Genomic DNA, 21,610 nt, shown 5'->3' with positions numbered 1-21,610 from the left:
TTCTGAGAGATACCAGATGACACAGAGGTTAGTTTATGTGACAGCTACACGATTTTTATCACGACGCTACTAATGAGTGACAATTTACAATGTTGCTTTTGCGGTGTATCTGTTTTATATCTGCACAGTTTTTCTGAATTCTTCTGGAAAGAAAAACATGTTTTAGTAGTAACTTTTGTGGTATAGCAACAATGAGACAGCTTTTTCGTGGCACAACAATACGTTACTGTACAGTACTTTCTTCATCACGCCAATAAGCATAATAACTACGACATCTATACGCAAAGCATTTCACTTTTGTTTATCATGAGGTAAGTACATTGACTTCTGCAGAACTTAGCTTTCGGAGGACGATAATTACGACACTTCCACAGAATTATCTTACAGCAAGACGCACATTTAGCGCTACAGGACACGCATTTGAGTGATTAATTTTGTACTTAAAACATTTATTTTTAAAGATATTTGAAGTACAATGATACAAAGGTTTTCAGTGATACATTTCATTTCATTGCTGTAATCTGTAACACCTGAGGGTATAATTACATTAATCCTCAGGGGGGTACACGCTTACTTTGTGTACCATGTGTGTGGCAACCACAAGGAACCCTAGCTAATATGGTATTTGCTTATACAACTTTACACATCGGTACCATATTTCTCTAACACACAAATTACACAGGTATCTGGTCATTTAACTGAGAGAGACAAACATTTATTTTACTATATCAGTGACAGATGTTTACGCAATTACACAGTTGGATAACTTCACACTTATGAAACTGTATTTTGTCTGTACTTTGTAAACTGTTCATATTTTTTCGGAATCATTGTGATACTATGAGAGCTTTTAATGATATATTTGGTAAGGGAGCATGATTTTAAAGTACGTTTGACGTAGATGACACTATTGAAATGAGCAGAGAATTTTTTTTAGGCTTAGAAATTATTGGAGGAAGTTACGACGATTTTGAGATTTGACTGAAGTGTTATGATGTTATTATTACGACGACGATGTGTATTATGTTGTTGAGGAATGTTTATTATGCTACCTATTTCTCACAATGAAATATTGAAGAAGTGTCGACGAATATGTATATGTATAATGAGGTAAGGAATAATGAGTAGTGTTTAGGGACTCTGATTTATGAAAAGGATGTTGGAAACCAAGAAACGTACTTTAAGAGTTATGAAATGTGTGACTGTATCACAATGCTGACCAATATTTTTTTTGGACACTTATATTTATAGGATTTTGTTTCTACAGATTTGCAACGCTAATTCTTGACCTGTGAAATATTTTTATATGAGACTGCCACGGTAGCAGAAACTGCTGTCGTAAATATTTCCGTACCAAAGTTAAGTGACCACCTGCACGTAATGCATCGCGGGCACCCAGCTGTGACAGACGCCTGGAGAAAACGCCATTATTGCGAGCCCTTTTCAGCGGCACAGGTAGAACAAAAAAAAAGGGGAGGCCATTATCCTTGGAAATATTCTTACATTCGAAAGACCTGCACCAGGCGAACGGTCTACCCGACGGGAGGCCCTAGCCACACGACATTTCCATTTATCTGCAAACCTGATAATGACAAGTGTCTTTCTACGAGAATTGAGAGCTACTGACTTACGAAATGCCACATAGCTATTGAATGATGTTTTTATGCTTTGGTTTGCGTAATTGCTTATTTCATTTGACATCTGTTTTCCAGCTGTGTTGCAGCATTGCTTTTATAAAATGAAATGCCTTTGCTAATGTGAACACTTTCTGTCAACAGATCTATTAAATAATTATTTTATGATCCACATTCTTTAAAAAAAGGAGCACTTGGAAAGGAAAGAACAATAAGAAGGAACTAATAACAGTAACACATAATTTTCTTTTCAAGTACTTGGTAATTTCTTTTGTAGAATAAATTGTGATGCATCACTCTAATGTTAAGATGTGACATAGGTATTAGACATGGCCATTTTAGTGTAATATTTTTTCTGCTTGCGCTATGTCATGTTTAGGTATAAGTTGCTGCTGTTTGCCAGGCATAGTGTTATTGAATTTGACTTTTGCTCATTTATGCTGCTAGCTTTGCCAATTTGCATTTTTTGTATTGCTGTTTGTGTTGATTTGTTATGTGATGCTGCATTGCCTCGTCCCTTAGTTTAGCATCTGAGCTCAGTAGATTTAAGTTAGCTTAAGAGGGGGTAGCCTCTAAGAGAATGAGTTGCGATGAATTGGAAGAAATGCATTGAGAAGTTATACGAAAAAAAAGTACAGAAAACAGGTTTAGGTAGGATTTTCTTGGAAATAAATGTTGAGGTAAGAAATGAGTGAACATATAAATACAGAAAGCATGCTTAGATAGAATTTTTTTGGTGGAAACAAAGGATGAAATAAGAGGAAAGATATATGAAGTTTTGGGTTGGACTGCAGTACCAAATGTTACACTGAAAACGAACCCTGTCCTTTCCTATTGGTGTTATCCCACTATGTGTTTGTGTACCCTTGTGTATTTGTTTTCTTCCTGTCTCTGTGTAGTTTCATAGAATTTTTTCTTCTTTTAATATTAAGCTACATTCACTATGATGAGGAATACTGTTATCCTCGAATATAATTGGCATTAATAATATGTTATTTACTTTGTAAAGATGTTAGACATTATTAATTCCGTTCTGTTTAATGCTCATGTGTGAAGTTGATGTTTCGAAAGTTATTGTGATCTTTTATGTATGTACTCATGTCATAATTCCTGTAACACTGATGTACATGTTATTTCGATTCTTTTGTAAAGCCTGTACTACAGATGTTATCTGTATTATTATGTTTTTAATGATGTATTTTGTACCTTTGTTATTGTATTTTTATGTTACCAAATTGTAATTGTTACCAGTTCTTCAAATTAAGTTACATTTCACTGCACACGTTTCTGTTGGTCATAGTATATGGACAATATGTGAGAAGTAGGGACTGTTCGTGTTTGCACGTGTGTTAATAATTCTGCAAGGGACTGGATAACAGCATTGCTGGTTCTAAGGACAATTCCAAAAACGTTGTGAGTGTACAAGTGGTGTTTTATGGACTTGCTATATTCTCTGCAAGACTCTTTGATGGTGAATGTGCACCTGCACAATCGCAACAGATGGCTGCTGGCCATCTCTACAAGGACTACAGTGGGTCTGCATCTTTGATGGCCCACCATTACCATTATCTCTACAAGGACTACAGTGGGTCTGCTCTGTGATGACCTACCTACCAATATTCTTCCAAACTTCGAATGACTCTGCTGTGGGTTTGCTCTGTTGTGGCCCATTACCTGTCTGCATGTCAAGAGTCAGCACTGTCTTTCCGTTGGAAGGACAACACTACTTCTTCAAGACTGCATGGAAATCCACTACTTCCGTGTGCATTGTCTTTTACTGCTCAGACTTTGAGAAAAGAAACGGCAGTTTCACTGTGATGAACAATGTGGACTGTCTTTATGGACTGTGAGAAATTTTTAGCTTTTGACCAACATTGTATCAATAAGTGTGTGCATTTGATATCTTTGTTACTGTAATTGTGAAAAATTTTTGTCAAATCTGTATTGGCCAGTGCCCAACACCATTTGTAAAAATTTTTGTGGGGAGCATGGGGGCTATGTAAGTAGGCTGTTTATGTTTTCTCTATGTAAGTACTCTGTTTATGTTTTCTCTATGTAAGTAGGCTGTTTAGGTTTTTTATTGGTAACGCCACCTCTGTATGACAATCACTGGCTGTGCTGTGGGCAGTCTGTGTCTGCTTTGCATTGTTGTAATACTCGCCATTGTAGTGTTAGGCAGCTGGCTGTGAACAGCGCGTAGCGTTGCGCAGATGGAGGTGAGCCGCCAGCAGTGGTGGATGTGGGGAGAGAGATGGCGGAGATTTGTAATTTGTCATGAACTGCTATATTTATATATGATGATATCAAGGTAAATATATTGTTTGTTCTCTATTAATATCTTTCATTTGCTAACTATCCCTATCAGTAGTTAGTGCCTTCAGTAGTTTGAATCTTTTATTTAGCTGGCAGTAGTGGCGCTCGCTGTATTGCAGTAGCTTGAGCAGCGAAGATTTTTGTGAGGTAAGTGATTTGTGAAAGGTATAGTTTAATGTTAGTCAGGGCCATTCTTTTGTAGGGAATTTTGAAAGTCAGATTGCGTTGCGCTAACAAAATATTGTGTGTCAGGTTAAGTACAGTCGTGCATAATTGTTATAAGGGGACGTTTCAACTGTTACAGTTAAGAATCAGCAAAACGTAGCGGTAAGTAGATTACAAGCAGTACAGACGCATTAATTTTATTTTCGTTTATTAACATTATTTTATAACAAATTGTGTGAACGTGACCACAAGAAATCCAACCATGTTCCACTAGTTCGACCCTCAGTTAAATTGTCATTACTGGCATGCCACCATTCTTATCTATACCCTTTCAGATATTTGAAAAGGAAACAACCTTTTTGACACAAGTTGCGAAAATTGTCTTATTATGCTTACCGTTATTACAGCGAAGACATTCTGGAACGTCATGTTTGTCATAAATAAGATGATAGCGCCATTCATGTTCATTACTCCCGCCTGATCCGTCTTCTGTCCAAAAAATACTGTTCCAATCATAAGAGACAGCATCTGAAAAAAAAGTATACATTTCTTACATTGCCTAATTAAGAGTAAAGATGCAGATGAGAAAATCATACTGAAACTCAAGTATTATGTCTAACACTTTGTCAGTTAGATCTCCTGCTTATCGTCAGAGGAAGATGATTTCTTTAAGAGTGCATATTTCCTGTAATCAATGCAGGTACTTAGGCTGCAATTTTGTCATTGCTGGTTTACTGGGAGAAGATTGCTATCTGGATGTTTCTGAGTATACAGGAAATACATAAATTAAGTACTGTTCAGAAACATAACAGTAATCTGGAATAAAGGAAGAATACTCCAATGAGTCATGTAGTATTAGAAGCAGTAGTAACTGGGACCTGTAATCAGCAAATAATAGCTTGTCTTGAATGAAAGTGGTACAAGTTCCATAACCCAAAAGTACTGTTCAGAAACATAACAGTAATCTGGAATAAAGGAAGAATACTCCAATGAGTCATGTAGTATTAGAAGCAGTAGTAACTGGGACCTGTAATCAGCAAATAATAGCTTGTCTTGAATCAAAGTGGTACAAGTTCCATAACCCAAAAGTGTATATTAAAATATCATTCTACATCCGAAAGACGATGTGTATTAAAATTCCGCTCCAGTCGCTTTATAACGGCTCTAGTAGCGCCACTATGAGGATGCAGACCAGCTTTGCTTCAAATACACGCTGTAACGGTCGTTACCTTCGAGACTGGATGTGGGAGTTGATGTTAGCCAAGTATGCCTTTAAGACAGCCCGCCCGGTTGGCCGTGCGGTGTAATGAACAGTCGTTTAATGAACGAAGTAAGAGCATATGGACCATCAGACCAATTGTGTGATTGGATTGAAGAGTTCCTAGATAACAGAACGCAGCATGTCATTCTCAATGGAGAGAAGTCTTCCAAAGTAAGAGTGATTTCAGGTGTGCCGCAAGGGAGTGTCGTAGGACCGTTGCTATACACAATATACATAAATGATCTTGTGGATGACATCGGAAGTTCACTGAGGCTTTTTGCGGATAATACTGTGGTACATCGAGAGATTGTAACAATGGAAAATAGTACTGAAATGCAGGAGGATCCGCAGCGAATTGACGCATGGTGCAGGGAATGGCAATTGAATCTCAATGTAGACAAGTGTAATGTGCTGCGAATACGTTGAAAGAAAGATCCCATATCATTTAGCTACAATATAGCAGGTCAGCAACTGGAAGCAGTTAATTCCATAAATTATCAGGGAGTACGCAGTAGGAGTGATTTAAAATGGAATGATCATATAAAGTTGTTCGTCGATAAAACAGGTGCCAGGCTGAGATTCATCGGAAGTATCCTAAGGAAATGCAATCCGAAAGCAAAGGAAGTAGGTTACAGTATGCTTGTTCACCCACTGCTTGAATACTGCTCCGCACTGATCCGCACCAGATAGGGTTGATAGAAGAGATAGAGAAGATCCAACGGAGAGCAGCGCGCTTCGTTACAGGATCATTTAGTAATCGCGAAAGCGTTACGGAGATGACAGATAAACTCCAGTGGAAGACTCTGCAGGAGAGACGCTCAGTAGCTGGTACGGGCTTTTGTTGAAGTTTCGAGGACATACTTTCACCGAAGAGTCAAGCAGTATATTGCTCCCTCCTACGTATATCTCGCGAAGAGACCATGAGGATAAATTCAGAGAGATTAGAGCCCACACAGAGGCATACCGACAATCCTTCTTTCCACGAACAATACGAGACTGGAATAGAAGGGAGAACCGATAGAGGTGCTCAAGGTTCCCTCCACCACACACCGTCAGGTAGCTTGCGGAGTATGGATGTAGATGTAGATGTAGATGTAACGCACGGCTTTCCGGGCGGGAAGGAGTGCCTGGTCCCCGGCACGAATCCGCCCGGCGGATTCGTGTCGAGGTCCGGTGAACCGACCAGTCTGTGGATGGTTTTTCGGCGGTTATCCATCTGCAAAAAGGAATACAAATGTCTCAAAAATGAGATCGACAGGAAGTGCAAAATGGCTAAGCAGGGATGGCTAGAGGACAAATGTAAGGATGTAGAGGCCTATCTCACTAGGGGTAAGATAGATACCGCCTACAGGAAAATTAAAGAGATCTTTGGAGATAAGAGAACGACTTGTATGAATATCAAGAGCTCAGATGGAAATCCAGTTCTAAGCAAAGAAGGGAAAGCAGAAAGGTGGAAGGAGTATATAGAGGGTCTATACAAGGGCGATGTACTTGAGGACAATATTATGGAAATGGAAGAGGATGTAGATGAAGATGGAATGGGAGATATGATACTGCGTGAAGAGTTTGACAGAGCACTGAAAGACCTGAGTCGAAACAAGGCCCCCGGAGTAGACAATATTCCATTGGAACTACTGACGGCCGTGGGAGAGCCAGTCCTGACAAAACTCTACCATCTGGTGAGCAAGATGTATGAAACAGGCGAAATACCCACAGACTTCAAGAAGAATATAATAAATCCAATCCCAAAGAAAGCAGGTGTTGACAGATGTGAAAATTACCGAACTATCAGCTTAATAAGTCACAGCTGCAAAATACTAACACGAATTCTTTACAGACGAATGGAAAAACTAGTAGAAGCCAACCTCGGGGAAGATCAGTTTGGATTCCGTAGAAACACGGGAACACGTGAGGCAATACTGACCTTACGACTTATCTTAGAAGAAAGATTAAGGAAAGGCAAACCTACGTTTCTAGCATTTGTAGACTTAGAGAAAGCTTTTGACAATGTTGAATGGAATACTCTCTTTCAAATTCTAAAGGTGGCAGGGGTAAAATACAGGGAGTGAAAGGCTATTTACAATTTGTACAGAAACCAGATGGCAGTTATAAGAGTCGAGGGACATGAAAGGGAAGCAGTGGTTGGGAAGGGAGTAAGACAGGGTTGTAGCCTCTCCCCGATGTTGTTCAATCTGTATATTGAACAAGCAGTAAAGGAAACAAAAGAAAAATTCGGAGTAGGTATTAAAATTCATGGAGTAGAAATAAAACCTTTGAGGTTCGCCGATGACATTGTAATTCTGTCAGAGACAGCAAAGGACTTGGAAGAGCAGTTGAATGGAATGGACAGTGTCTTGAAAGGAGGATATAAGATGAATATCAACAAAAGCAAAACAAGGATAATGGAATGTAGTCTAATTAAGTCAGGTGATGTTGAGGGAATTAGATTAGGAAATGAGGCACTTAAAGTAGTAAAGGAGTTTTGCTATTTGGGGAGCAAAATAACTGATGATGGTCGAAGTAGAGAGGATATAAAATGTAGGCTGGCAATGGCAAGGAAAGCGTTTCTGAATAAGAGAAATTTGTTAACATCCAGTATTGATTTAAGTGTCAGGAAGTCATTTCTGAAAGTATTCGTATGGAGTGTAGCCATGTATGGAAGTGAAACATGGACGATAAATAGTTTGGACAAGAAGAGAATAGAAGCTTTCGAAATGTGGTGCTACAGAAGAATGCTGAAGCCTAGATGGGTAGATCACATAACTAGTGAGGAAGTATTGAATAGGATTGGGGAGAAGAGAAGTTTGTGGCACAACTTGACCAGAAGAAGGGATCGGTTGGTAGGACATGTTCTGAGGCATCAAGGGATCACCAATTTAGTATTGGAGGGCAGCGTGGAGGGTAAAAATCGTAGAGGGAGACCAAGAGATGAATACACTAAGCAGACTCAGAAGGATGTAGGTTGCAGTAGGTACTGGGAGATGAAAAAGCTTGCACAAGATAGATTAGCATGGAGAGCTGCATCAAACCAGTCTCAGGACTGAAGACCACAACAACATCCATCTGCCTCGGCGAATGCGGCCTGGTACCCCTTATTCCGCCTCAGTTACACTATATCGACGATTGCTACGCAAACAAGTTCTTCACGTACGCGTCACCACCATTACTCCACACTGGTCTGGTGTGAGACGTTCCCTGGGGGGGGGGGGGTGTCCACCGGGGGCCGAAACGCACAATAACCCTGTGTTCGGTGTGGGGCGGTGGAGGGGTGAAGTGGGCTGCGCGGTAGTCGTCGTAGGGTTGTGGACCACTGCGGCTGCGGCGGGGACGGAGCCTCTCCGTCGTTTTTAGGTGCAATACAATGCCTTTAAGACGACAAAGACACCATTATCAATACCTTACTAAGTTTTAACGACGTCGTGTAATACGGCTACGACAAGCTGGATACTCCTTCTGCGCTACTGCAGAAAGGCTTGGCAGGAATGTGGCCACTGTACATGGCTGCTGGCAGTGATGGTCACAGGAACGTGTGGTTGCCAAAGGGCAGGGCCCGAGAAGATCACGACACACTAGCGAGAGGGAAGACCATTGTGTTCGGCGTATGGCTCTGACTCATCATACTGGACATATAACAACAATGTGAGAGACAGTTGGCACCAGAATTACACAATGAATAGGTATAAATTGGATTTTCAAAGGCAGCTCCGAGCCAGACGCCGTGTATCGTGCGTTCCACTAACCCCAAACGCCCTGCATTTTCGACTGTCTACGTGCTAGACACACTCAACTTATACCTGGAATTTTGTCAGGGGCTCGATGTCGTATGACAGAAGGGTCCCTCTTGTGGTTATACCACGCTCCCTGACTGCAAAATTGTACGTCTATCTGGTGATTCAGCCTGTTGTATTGCCATTTCGTATTTGGGGTGGGGTGGAGGGTTCCAACAGAACAACGCTCGACCACATATCGCTTACCGCTGTTGTAGCCCAACATGCTCCATGTTCTACACAGTATCAACATGTGATCTTGGCCTGTTCGATAACCAGATCTGTCTCCAGCTGAGCATGTATGGGACATCATCGGACAACTCCAGCATCATCCACAACCAGCATTAACTGTCCCTGTATTGGCCGACGAACTGCTACAGGCATGTAACTTCTTCCCAAAAACTGTCATCCGGCAAGAGTACAATATAATGCACTCCCGTTTGATGCTTACTATTGCCGGCCGGTGTGGCCGTGCGGTTCTAAGCACTTCAGTTTGGAACCGCATGACCGCTACGATCGCAGGTTCGAATCCTGCCTCGGGCATGGATGTGTGTGATGTCCGTAGGTTAGTTAGGTTTAAGTAGTTCTAAGTTCTAGGGGACTGATGACCTCAGAAGGTAAGTCCCATAATGCTCAGAGCCATTTGAACCATTTTTGATGCTTACATTCAAAACTGTAGCGATTACATCTGTTATTAATGTACCAGCATATCACATTGTGTTCGGCGTACGGCTCTGACTCATCATACTGCATGTACGACAATAATGTGAGCAACAGTTGGCACCAGAATGACACAATGAATTGGTTCAACTTGGTTTTTCAAAGGCTACTCCGAGCACGACGCCATGTAGCCTGCATTGCTTGTCTCGTTGTTACATTAACCGGCGTTGTTGCAGTATTAATCACATATGTTACCTACACAAATGTGTTCCCGAAATTTTGTTACTCTGCACTATTGTTCGGTGTTACAGTTTTTTCTATCAGTGTATATATGCCTGCAACTATCTTTTTCCTGAATAATGTAGTGAAACTGAAGCAATCTAACACAGTACTGATGACATTCACCTCGTTCACAACCGTATATATATAAATTCTAACAGTTTCAAAAAGCGTCGGCAGTACACACGTCTGACGTCATATCTAAAGTTCAATTTTTTGCCTGATATACAGTGTGATTCAAGAGTATATGAAAAATATTTTAATATTTTATTCTACAAGTAAAACTAAAGAAAAAAGTCCGTATAAACATAGGTCCGCAAATGTTGAGTTACGGAGTAACGGCTAATAAAAGATTTTGCCTGAAAACAAATGGTTCAAATGGCTCTAAGCACTGTGGGACTTAACATCTGAGTTCATCAGTCCCCTGGACTTAGAAACTACTTAGACCTAACTAACCTAAAGACATCACACACATTCAAGCCCGATGTAGGATTCGAACCTGCGACCGCAGCAGCAGCGCGGTTCCGGACTGAAGCTTTTGCCTGAAATTCAGCAACTTCGCTAATATGAAGCCATCACAAAACTATACGAGGTTAAAGTAAAGCACGATTTGCATTTATTTTCTTGTTATTGGTCTGGTGAATCTAATAAAACATGTGCCGGACGTGTATCCGTCGTAGTTTTCCAGAACATCCAGAGGAGCAAAGATTATTATAGACGTAAGTTTATTTACTTTCCATTAAGAATGTAGAAACGTTTTATGGCGTTGTTGGCAATCGATAGTGAGTTGTTTCAGTCGTTTCCTAACCTTAAAACGAGTTAGTTTCTTGTATTCTTCAGTGTATTTAAGTGAAAACACATAGTAAATGTTGTAGCTTGTAGATTATTTATGGAATAGCGATATCTTTCAAATTTACGACAGGTAAATACGCCGGTATGGTGTTTATTTATGGCAAATGTGATGGTAATACTACGGCAGCAGTTAAAGAATACCGCGCACGTTATCCAACTCCGAGGATTCCGAATGCGCGAACCATTAGAGGAGTATTTCGAATATTACGGGAGACAGGTTCTCTACCTAGCGTTCGTAATCAGGAAATAATCTGGAAAATTACTGCAGATACACGCCTGGGACATATTTTATTACATTCCCCAGACCAATAACGACAAAATGAAAGGAAATCGTGCTTTATTTTAACCTCGTGTAGTTTTGCGATGGCTTTATATTAGCGAAGTTGCTGAATTTCAGGCAAAATCTTTCATTAGCCGTAACTCCGTAACTAAACATTTGCGGACCTATGTTTATACGCACTTTTTCTTTAGTTTTACTTGTAGAATAACATATTATAATATTTTCATATCTTCGTGAATCACCCTGTATAGTGGTTATCGCTAACGGTTGACATCTTTGTCAGTAGTGCGTGTACCGTGGAAGAGCGGCAATAGTAAAATGACTTACACAGTCACTGTCTTATTGACTCCGACTGGCTAGATGTCACCTCCGTCGCCTCTATTCGCGCACCCCCTGCCTCTTACCCACTAGAATAAACATAAGATCTTTGGAAAACGTGCTGATATCCTGCATCGCCACACAGTTCAATAAAGAAAGCAGAAACATCCAATATACAGTATATTGACTGGTAGCAAGCCAGTTGTCATGAAACCTCAGAACTGTTTCACCGATCGCTGCTATTCTCCTTGCAACTGAAAATTCCAGATAGATATGAGTTTCAAAAGACTTCGCAATTCGCAATTTGTTTTCTTTTCTACTGTTACCAACCAATCTCTAAAGCCACTACAAATGTTAATATCAAAATCATTCGAAATAAATCCTAACACTACATGCCTGACAGCAAAGCTCTCTCAATTAAGTACGTTGCAGGTAGTAGGTAGTTACTATAAAATGGCCCAATTAGCATGAATCACAATCAATAAATACAGTTCTTAATGCGTCCCTTAAACTTTTCAGAAGTTGTACTTCGTTTCCTATACTCCTTCCCTTCTACGAGATTAATAGGAGTTGAAACCCACTCCCACTGCTGTTTTGCTCTGATCTGACTTACGCACTTGTCGGACGACGTCATTTAGCGTTCTGCACAATCGGGTTCAAATTTCAGTTACATACATGTCTAGCGTTTCCACAAAATCACTTCAGGTCAATTTCAGTTTGCGTACTTTTAATAGACAGTTGCCCATAGTGTTCCCTACCACTGTCAAATCTGAACTTCTATTTCCCTAATGATCTCGTCGTAGATGCAGACTGACACCAATGTCGTCTTTCATGTAATGTGTCCATTTTACTCGCTGTTCGTGGTTGTGGATTACGTTTCGTGTTGTTTACAAACAGCAGGAACAGAAGAATACCGATCGTTGCATTTCAAGGATAGTCAACACACTCGGGAGTAAAAAAAAAATCCCTCACGTGCAATGTAGGGGATATAAGGATCTAAAATATATGCAGAAAAGTGAGTGACAGAAAAGTGGGCGTGGCACATAAACACACATGGTAGGAAAATGCTCTTTAAATGCTCGAAAAAACTTTTTGTCAGAAAAATCGTTTTCAGAACACTTAAATAAAACCTTAATCTATCGAAATATGATGAAAACCGAAAATCGATTTTTTTCGACCGGAACCACGGTGTGGTCCCCTTAAGAAATGCAGCAATACTCCAGATGCGGAGGTACAAACTTAGTGTAGGAAGTCTGTTTGGATTTGTTCCACCTTCTGAGAGTTCTGCTATACAGTAGAGTCTTGCATTCACCTTCGACAACGTTATCTCCGTGATGGTCCCAATTTAAGTTGTTCATAATTGTAATCCCTATATATTTTGTTGAATGCAGGATTTTTAAATTTATGTGATTAATCGTGCAACCGAAATGTAACGTATATTTCAATACTCTAGTGGAATACGTCAAACTTTTTAATGTTCACGCTGAATTACTTACACATACATTGTGTACATCCTTTTGCCATTGACCTAGACGGTAAACAACAGTATCATCTGCAATCAATCTAAAAAGGTTGCTCCAATTGTCTGCTAAATATGTGCTACTTAAATGATTATCAAGACTTGGTAGGACACATACGTCTTGGTGCACAGATTATGAGTTTTCTAGTAGAATGAATAATTATATTACGAAGGTAAGTCCATATAATCTGAAAGTGGGTTTCTAAATATGTGTATAAAAGTAATATGTTTTAATTAAAATTACAGCAGAGTAAATTGGATTCTTTGCGAGATAGGGACAGCAGTGGAGGTTTTTAGCATATCCCACAGTTTCTCCGCAACACACTAGTAGTGGAGTGTGGGCAGACCAAGGCACGAGTCACCCAGTTCAGTGGCCGCCCTCCCTCCCCTCCTCCACCCTCCCCCCCCCCCCCCCCCCGCCACCCGATCGTGTACTAAAACACGGGCCAATCCCGCGATAACTCATTAACGCTGTTTACAAAATCCGGCGCGCTGTTGCCGTTTGCTGTCAGGCGGCGGGCCCCTGCGCAACCCCCGCGATAGAGTTAGCTGTGTGTGTGTGTGTGTGTGTGTGTGTGTGCCGGGGTGACCGCGGACAGCTAACTGCATTGCCGCCCTGTGACGGGTTTTGTTTGCGCCGCATAAAACGTACAAACGAATTCGCACGTCACGTAGTCACAACCACTGGCGCCCGGCAGTCAGCAAACTCTGTGACTTATGCAGTCCGCAAGAGAGAGAGAGGGAAAAAGAGAGAGAGGGAGAGGCAGAGAAAGAGAGAGAGAGATAGAGAGAGAGAAGGCGCGCGCGCGCATTTGTGTGTGTGTGTGTGTGTGTGTGTGTGTGTGTGTGTGAGAGAGAGAGAGAGAGAGAGAGAGAGAGAGAAAGAGAGAGAGAGAGAGAGAGAATGAGAGAGAAGGAAAGCACGAAGAGGAGCTTCTAATGCTGAAAATGAAACTGTATTCAACACTGAAGACAGATCCGATTTAGAGAGGTGAAAAGTCGCAGTATTTCATTACCGAATGTTAAAAACACATATTTTTCCCACGGCTTGTCTCTGTAATCTGATCTACCGTGGAACCCCGCAGTAAAAATACCTTCTGGGGAGACTGAAAGGTGCACCAGGTGTGCGAGTAAAAATAATGTGACTGGTAACACTGCGAGCGATCTGGCAACGTCACATTGTTCTACTTGTACACATCTGTATGTTCATTCCTTCCAGATGCTCATTTAGAGTTTCAGCTCCATACAGGGATCACGTGATTTTCGTGAACGCCATCAGTGAAGTTTTCTTTTTGTTGTGTTTTGCGGAAATGGAACAGTGGACTTTATACCAGCATTGTGCAGTCATATTTTGTGTTTAATTTGGGGAATCCGCGTGGGTGACAGTGTAAAAGTTGAAGCAGGCCTGTGGAGAACAGTCGTTATCAAGAGCACAAGGTTTTCGCTGGCAGAAATTATTTCTGGGGAGCGAAGAACACGTTGAAGGCGAACTTCGTTCAGGGAGATACTCAGTTTGAAAAACCGATGAAACGCCGAACGTTTGTGTATTCATGTAAGATCACACCTATGTTTAACAATAATGACAATGGGTGAGCTGTGAAACTTAATCCCTTTCACTGTACATCAAATTTTGACAGAAGGTTTGCACATGCAAAATGTTTGTTCCAAAATGATGCTTAATAACGTCACAACTGAGCTGAAGGACAATCGAAGAAATATGTACTTGAGTTTTCTTGAGACAATTGGCAATGACCACAGATGATGAATCCTGGATTTTTTAGTACCATCCTCAGACAAAGAGGAAAAGTGATACGTGGCACACTTAGACATCCCCTCCATTGATAAAAGCTCGAATAAGAAAATCAAACATCTAAACAATGTTGATTTGCTCTTTTGGCAGTAGGAGAATCATGCATAAAGAATTTGTTCCTCTAGGACAAACCGCCAAGCACGTTTTTAGCAAATATGTCCTTGAAAGGCACAGGAAAATGTTGAACTGAGTCAGACAGGCATCGCAGACAAGTGGATGCTGCATCTTGGCAATGCCCCATCTCACTCAGTCACTTCCATCATGGACTTTTCGACCTCTAAGGGAATTCCTGTTGCTTCACAACCCCCTATTCAGGTGATCTGAGTCCAAAATTGCAAACTGACTTAAAAAGAATTCATTTTGTGACTTTGGAGAACATCCATAAGAACGTGATCGTCCTGTTAAATACCTTACCAGTTTAGACCTTTCACACCTGCTACCAAGACTGAGAACGACTACGACAGTGTATATCTGCTGAAGAGAACTACTTTCAATGAGACAGTATTGTTACTTGAAATAAAGAAGAAGTACTTTTGTGGCAAAAAGCAGTAAGAAATTCGAAAAACTGAGAAAAATACGTGTAAGCTGTAGGGAAAGACGGGTAGTATACGGGATGTACAAGGACTAAGAGGGAAAAATAAGGATAGAAGACCAAGAACGAAGTTCACTGATCAATATGACTGTAAGGCAGGGATGTAGTCTTTCGCCCGTATTGTTGAATCCATACACCAAAGAGCAATGGCAGACATAAAACTGAAGTTCAAGACTGGGATTAAAATTCAAGGAGAAAAGATATCAGTATTAAGATTCGTTGATGAGATTGCTATACTCAGTGAAAGCTAAAAAGAATTACATGAACTGTTGAATGGAATAAAAATTCTAATGAGTAGAGTATACGGAATAAGAGTAAAACGAAGAAGGGCGAAAGTAATGAGAAGTATCAGAAATCACAACAGCCAGAGACGTGACATCATAACTGGTGATCAAAAATTTGATGCAATTAAGGAAAATGCAAAATTACGCGTCACTGACGGAGCAAGGAGGACATAGAAAGCAAACTAGCCCTTGTGGTAAATTGGAAATTTGTTGTAAGTACTATGGGACTAAAGAGATGAGGTCATCGGTTCCTAAGCTTTGACACTACTTAAACTAACTTAAACGAACTTACGCTAAGGACGACACACACACACACACACACACCCACGCTCGAGGGAGGACTCTAACCTCCGAAGGGGGCAGCCGTGCGAACATTGCACGCCACCCAAGACCGTGCGGCTACATCGCGCTGCTATCCCTTGTGAGAATGGCATCCCTGACTAAGAGAAGTTTCCTAATATCAAGCATAGGTCTTAATTTGTGGAAGAAATTTCTAAGAATGTACATTTGGAGCACAGCATTGTATGGCTGTGGGTTTTGTAAACCCTCGTCGCCAGTTTTGCAAAGACCTCGTGAGTAGTGCTGTGGAAACCGAGCTGCCATTCCTTTTACGATAGGCCGAGGTATTGAGTTCGTGAAACAGCTTCTGGCGCAGTACATCGCTAAGACAATCTCTCGCCGCCAGTGTTACATGGCTACGTCCCAGGGTGAGGTAACAGGATAGGAGAACTGGGGTTCTACAGCAGTCCTGCAAATTAGTAACGAAGTCACACACATGAGGTAAAAAGGTTTAATTATCTCTGTGACTTGTAGAATAATGAAGTCTGCAACACTGCGTCTAATGTAACATAAAAAAGGTTTACAGTGGCTAAGTGCAAATAATCGTAGGTAAACTTCACAGTACAGCAAATGAAATTTACAAAAACTGTCTATTCACTTCTAAGAGATCACTAAACGGCGTTCCCTATGTTAGTTAGCCCTGGAGGATGATCTATAGCCAAGTGCAAGAGCTGCTCTTCTATCTTTGGACTGTGACCGAGCAGTTGAGCGCCCCACAAACCAAACATCATCATTATCATTTTCTATCTTCCACATAGGCTTCTCTCCGTTGTCGTCCGGTCATTGGCGGATTTTACTTGACCGGCAGTTGGCCGAGGCGTAGTCGATGTGTTTATCCTCTGCGCCGACCGTGGCGCTGGTGGAACTCGCGCAAGTAGCGAGTCTCTACGGCGTATGTAAGAAAATATATGTAAGTATGTAAGAAATATATGGAAAATACTGATAAGAAGAAGGGGCAGAGTGATAGGACATGTGTTAACACAACAGAGAGGAACGTAGAGGGCGCTAGAGATTAAAAGCTGTAGAGGAAGATACAGACTGGGGTACATCCAGCTGCAAGTGCTCTTTTGAGATGAAGAAGTTGGCACAGCAGAGGAATTAGTAGTGGGCGCATTAAACTAGTCAGAACATTGATGACTGAACAATATCGTCCTTATGGTGAACGATGTTCTTATATAAAAAATTGTAAAAACTCATTTGGACGTATGTGATCTTCAGGCAGTCCATCGAGTCATGACTGGTAAACGACGCAATTGTAGTAGTAAAGCAACAAAGCAAAGATCGAAACTGAGGGATATGTCCTGTCGGTAGCGCTCTTTAGGCCTGCTGAGCTGCTGAAAAGCTTTGGTTACCATTTCAGCTGGTTGAATGCTCCAGTGATACTGATAACATTTAGCAATGTGTAAGATATCAAAGGAAGTACAAATGATAAATCTGCGTCCATGGAAAACTGTGTCACACACAGCTACACATATACTCACTTAGATCACAATATTTAACGACCGAGGAACTAGGACACACATACACTACTGGCCATTAAAATTGCTACACCAAGAAGAAATGCAGATGAAAAACGGGTATTCATTGGACAAATATATTATACTTGAACTGACATGTGATTACATTTTCACGCAATTTGAGTGCATAGATCCTGAGAAATCAGTACCCAGAGCAACCACCTCTGGCCGTAATAACAGCCTTGATACCCCTGGGCATTGAATCAAACAGAGCTTGAATGTCGTGTACAGGTACAGCTGCCATGCAGCTTCAACACGATACCACAGTTCATCAAGAGCAGTGACTGACATATTGTGACGAGCCAGTTGCTCGGCCAACATTGACCAGGCGTTTTCAATTGGCGAGAGACCTGGATAATTTGCTGGCCAGCGCAGCACTCGAACATTTTCTGTATCCAGAAAGGCCTGTAAAGGACCTGCAACATGCGGTCGTGCATTATCCTGCTAAATTGTAGGCTTTCGCTGGGATCGAAAGAAGGGTAGAGCCAAGGGTCGTAACACATCTGAAATGTAACGTCCACTGTTCAAAGTGCCGTCAATGCGAACAAGAGGTGACCGAGACGTGTAACCAATGGCACCTCACAGCATCACGCCTGGTGATACGCCAGTATAGCGATGACTAATACACGCTTCCAATGTGTGTTCACCGCGATGTCGCCAAACACAGATGCGACCATCATAATGCGACCATCATAATGCTGTAAACAGAATATGGATTCATCCGAAAAAATGACTTTCGTCATTCGTGCACCCAGGTTCGTCGTTGAGTACACCATCGCTGGCGCTCCTGTCTGTGATGCAGCGTCAAGGGTAACCGCCGCCACGGTCTCGACCTGATAGTCCATGCTGCTGCAAACGTCGTCGAACTGTTGGTGCAGATGATTGTTGTCTAGCAAACGTCCCCATCTGTTGACTCAGGGATCGAGACGTGGCTACACTAGCTGTTACAGCCATGCGGATAAAATGCCTGTCATCTAGACTGCTAGTGAAACGAGGCCGTTGGGATCCAGCACGGCATTCCGTATTACCCTCCTGAGCCCACCGATTCCATATTCTGCTAACAGTCATTGCATCCCGACCAACGCGAGCAGCAATGTCGCGATACGATAAACCGCAATCGCGATAGGCTACAATCCGACCTTTATCACAGTCGGGAACGAGATGGTACGCATTTCTCCTCCTTACACATCACAACAATGTTTCACCAGGCAAAGCCGGTCAACTACAGTTTGTGTATGGGAAATCGGTTTGAAACTTCCCTCATGTCAACACGTTGTAAGCGTCGCCACCGGCGTCAACCTTGTGTGCATGCTCTGAAAAGCTAATCATTTGCATACCACAGGATCTTCTTCCTGTCGGTTAAACTTCGCGTCTGTAGCACTTCATCTTCGTGGTGTCGCGGTTTTAATGGCCAGTTGTGTATGTGGTGTAGATCATGGGCTTTTTTTTGCCTTTGCTGTAACCGCCAACTACAGACCAGGTGATATAATCGTTGCACCTGAAAGTCGGGGAAGCATACAGATGATGAGGACATAAAGCATCTGGTAAAGACACACGCATATTCTACTAGGAAACACACAAATCTGGGCTGTACTAGTCACGGTTTGAATAATATAATCGGCCCTAACTGCTATTAACAATTAGCCACAGTGGTCTGTCAGCAATACCTAGTGTCCTACTGCTGTGCTGTTCAGTCACACTGTTCATTCACTTGCATTTCCATCATTTGAGAGTCACTGTCCAGAGATTCCGGTCTGATTTTAGTAACTGACATAGTTCCTTATAATTAACACTCTTTCTCAGAACTGACGCTGGCGACCTCTTTCACGATTGTACTCATAACAGTGTTTTGTAACGCAATAGGCTGCTGATGTCGAGACACGATACAGATACATCAACAAACATAGCATCAGTCGGGGTCTCAAACTACAAATAGTTTACAGGTCTCTCTCGAAAGTAATGTTCACCGAATTATTTTCAATTTCACGTTTCTTGATTTCGTAATCACCATGACACGGCTGGGTTGCTACCTCGACGACCGGCGCGCGAAAACGGAAAGTACATTTTATCATAATAATTTACACTTTTACCAATGAAATACTGATGCGAAAACATGCATAAAGTAAAGCAATGGTTGGCGTTCTAGAAAACAGGTGTTGGTCTATACTCGTGTCGCACACAATCAAGTTGACGCGCAGATTTAACAATCACTCTCCGTGCTCTATTAAGAGGCTACTATCGATTCTGCGGCAGATGGCGATACTGCCAGTAGGCTTACAAAAGTGTGCGCTGCAATGTGTATTTGTAACAAATTTGTGTATCCGATGGGAACTCGGCTAATATAATTGTCTTTCGTGAAAACGGACGATTACCCAGGGCAAGCTTACAGGTCCGCCTTGAAGTTTCAGCTTATTACTGATTCCTGCCCATAACTTCGCATCGCGGAGTACACTCCTGGGAAGTGTATACGAATAGCTTAACAGTGACACAAGACGATGGTTATACCTAACTCCCTATTATAGCGTTCCGACCTGACAGGGGCGCCCATACGACAGATTGTGAGGCCTACGGAGTATTTTTAATATTTTGGAAGATGTAATAAAAAAGTTTCAGTTTTTACCTTGTTAACAACCTGCATCCTACCGACTAGTAAATCAATGTCTTGAAAGAGAAACAGGTTACACTACACTCTTTAATTTCCTGTGAGCTACAAAAAATGATTCAAATGGCTCTAACATATATGGGACTTTACATCTGAGGTCATCAGTCCCCTAGACTTAGAACTACTTAAACCTAACTAACCTAAGGACATCACATACATCCATGCCTGAGGCAGGATTCGAACCTGCGATCTTAGCAGCAGCGCGGTTCCGGACTGAAGCGCCTACAATTGCTCGGCCACAGCGGCCGGCCCTGTGAGCTACGGAGGAGGGGTGGAAGACGGGGGTGGGGGTGGGTGACTTCCCCTTTACCCTGGGTATTGGCGCGCTTGCACTCTGAACCGCTGGTGTGGGACATTGCTGGTGAGTCTCTGCCGAACTGGGAAGACACTGAGAGGAGATATTGGAGACCTGACGGTTTACTTAGTACCAAAGGCGTTCTCAGATAGTGCAATCGGCATCACGCTGCTCGTGGAAGGCAGGATCATGGGCCCGATTCCCAGCAGAGTTCTGCAAACATGGCGCTTTGTTGGCTCATACTAGCTCGAGCGCTCTTCGTCTGAGCATGGCTTGCCCGATTGCGAACGCTCGAAGCGGTCGGGTTGCGTTCGAACAAGGAGCCGTGGGGAGGGCAGTGTCGTTACCTTAGCAGCTCTGTGTGCCTGCAGGTAGTTATCGTTCCTGACACACCCCACCAGCTGTTGGAAATACACTCAGATCTATTTGGTTACGCTATAGGCGTATATTCATGGGTGATAGTGTCTAATCGCGACGTCATTATGACCGATAAGAGAAAATAGCTTACTTTATACAATAACGAAAATTTGAAAACAGTTTCGCGTTTCACAGGGACTCTATGTAACTACTAAATTTTTTAATGATGGTAAAATCACATTGCTGTTTTTATAACAGTCATTCAAATGTACGTATGAGAACTTGACTGTCTAAGAACTTATACACCGATGAGCCAAAACATTGTGACTACCTGTTTAATAGGATGTTGGTCCATTGTTCGAACACAGTACAGCAGCGATTCTGCTTGGGGTGGCATGGATTCTACAAGTCCTTGGCAGGTTTCCAGAAGTATGTAGCACCAAATGTCTACTCACAGGACCGGCCGACGCGGCCGAGCGATTCTAGGCACTTCAGTCCGAAGCCGCGCTGCTGCTAAGGTTGCAGGATCGAATCCTGCCTCTGGCATGGATGTGTGCAATGTCCTTAGGATAGTTAGGTTTAATTATTTCTAAGTCCAGGCGACTGATGACCTCAGATGTTAAGTCGCATAGTGCTTAGAGCCATTTGAACCGCCTACTCACAGGTCACTAAATTCACGCAGATTACGGGACGGTGGTTTGTGGGC

General features: G+C 42.0%; 1 protein-coding gene across 1 annotated transcript in view; it reads right to left on the bottom strand.

Annotated features, from left to right (window-relative positions):
* Positions 1–21,610, bottom strand: part of LOC124606489 (protein white-like) — a 305,924-nt gene that overhangs the window by 67,547 nt on the left and 216,767 nt on the right. The window contains exon 8 of the mRNA XM_047138470.1: positions 4,509–4,640. Coding sequence (XP_046994426.1) covers positions 4,509–4,640 — 132 coding nt within the window. The remainder of the gene's footprint in view (positions 1–4,508; positions 4,641–21,610) is intronic.

Source organism: Schistocerca americana, chromosome 3 (genome assembly GCF_021461395.2).
Source record: "Schistocerca americana isolate TAMUIC-IGC-003095 chromosome 3, iqSchAmer2.1, whole genome shotgun sequence".
In the NCBI taxonomy this organism is placed as follows: domain Eukaryota; kingdom Metazoa; phylum Arthropoda; class Insecta; order Orthoptera; family Acrididae; genus Schistocerca; species Schistocerca americana.
Note: the sequence above shows the minus strand (reverse complement) of the source record. Positions and strands in the feature narration are given on the sequence as shown.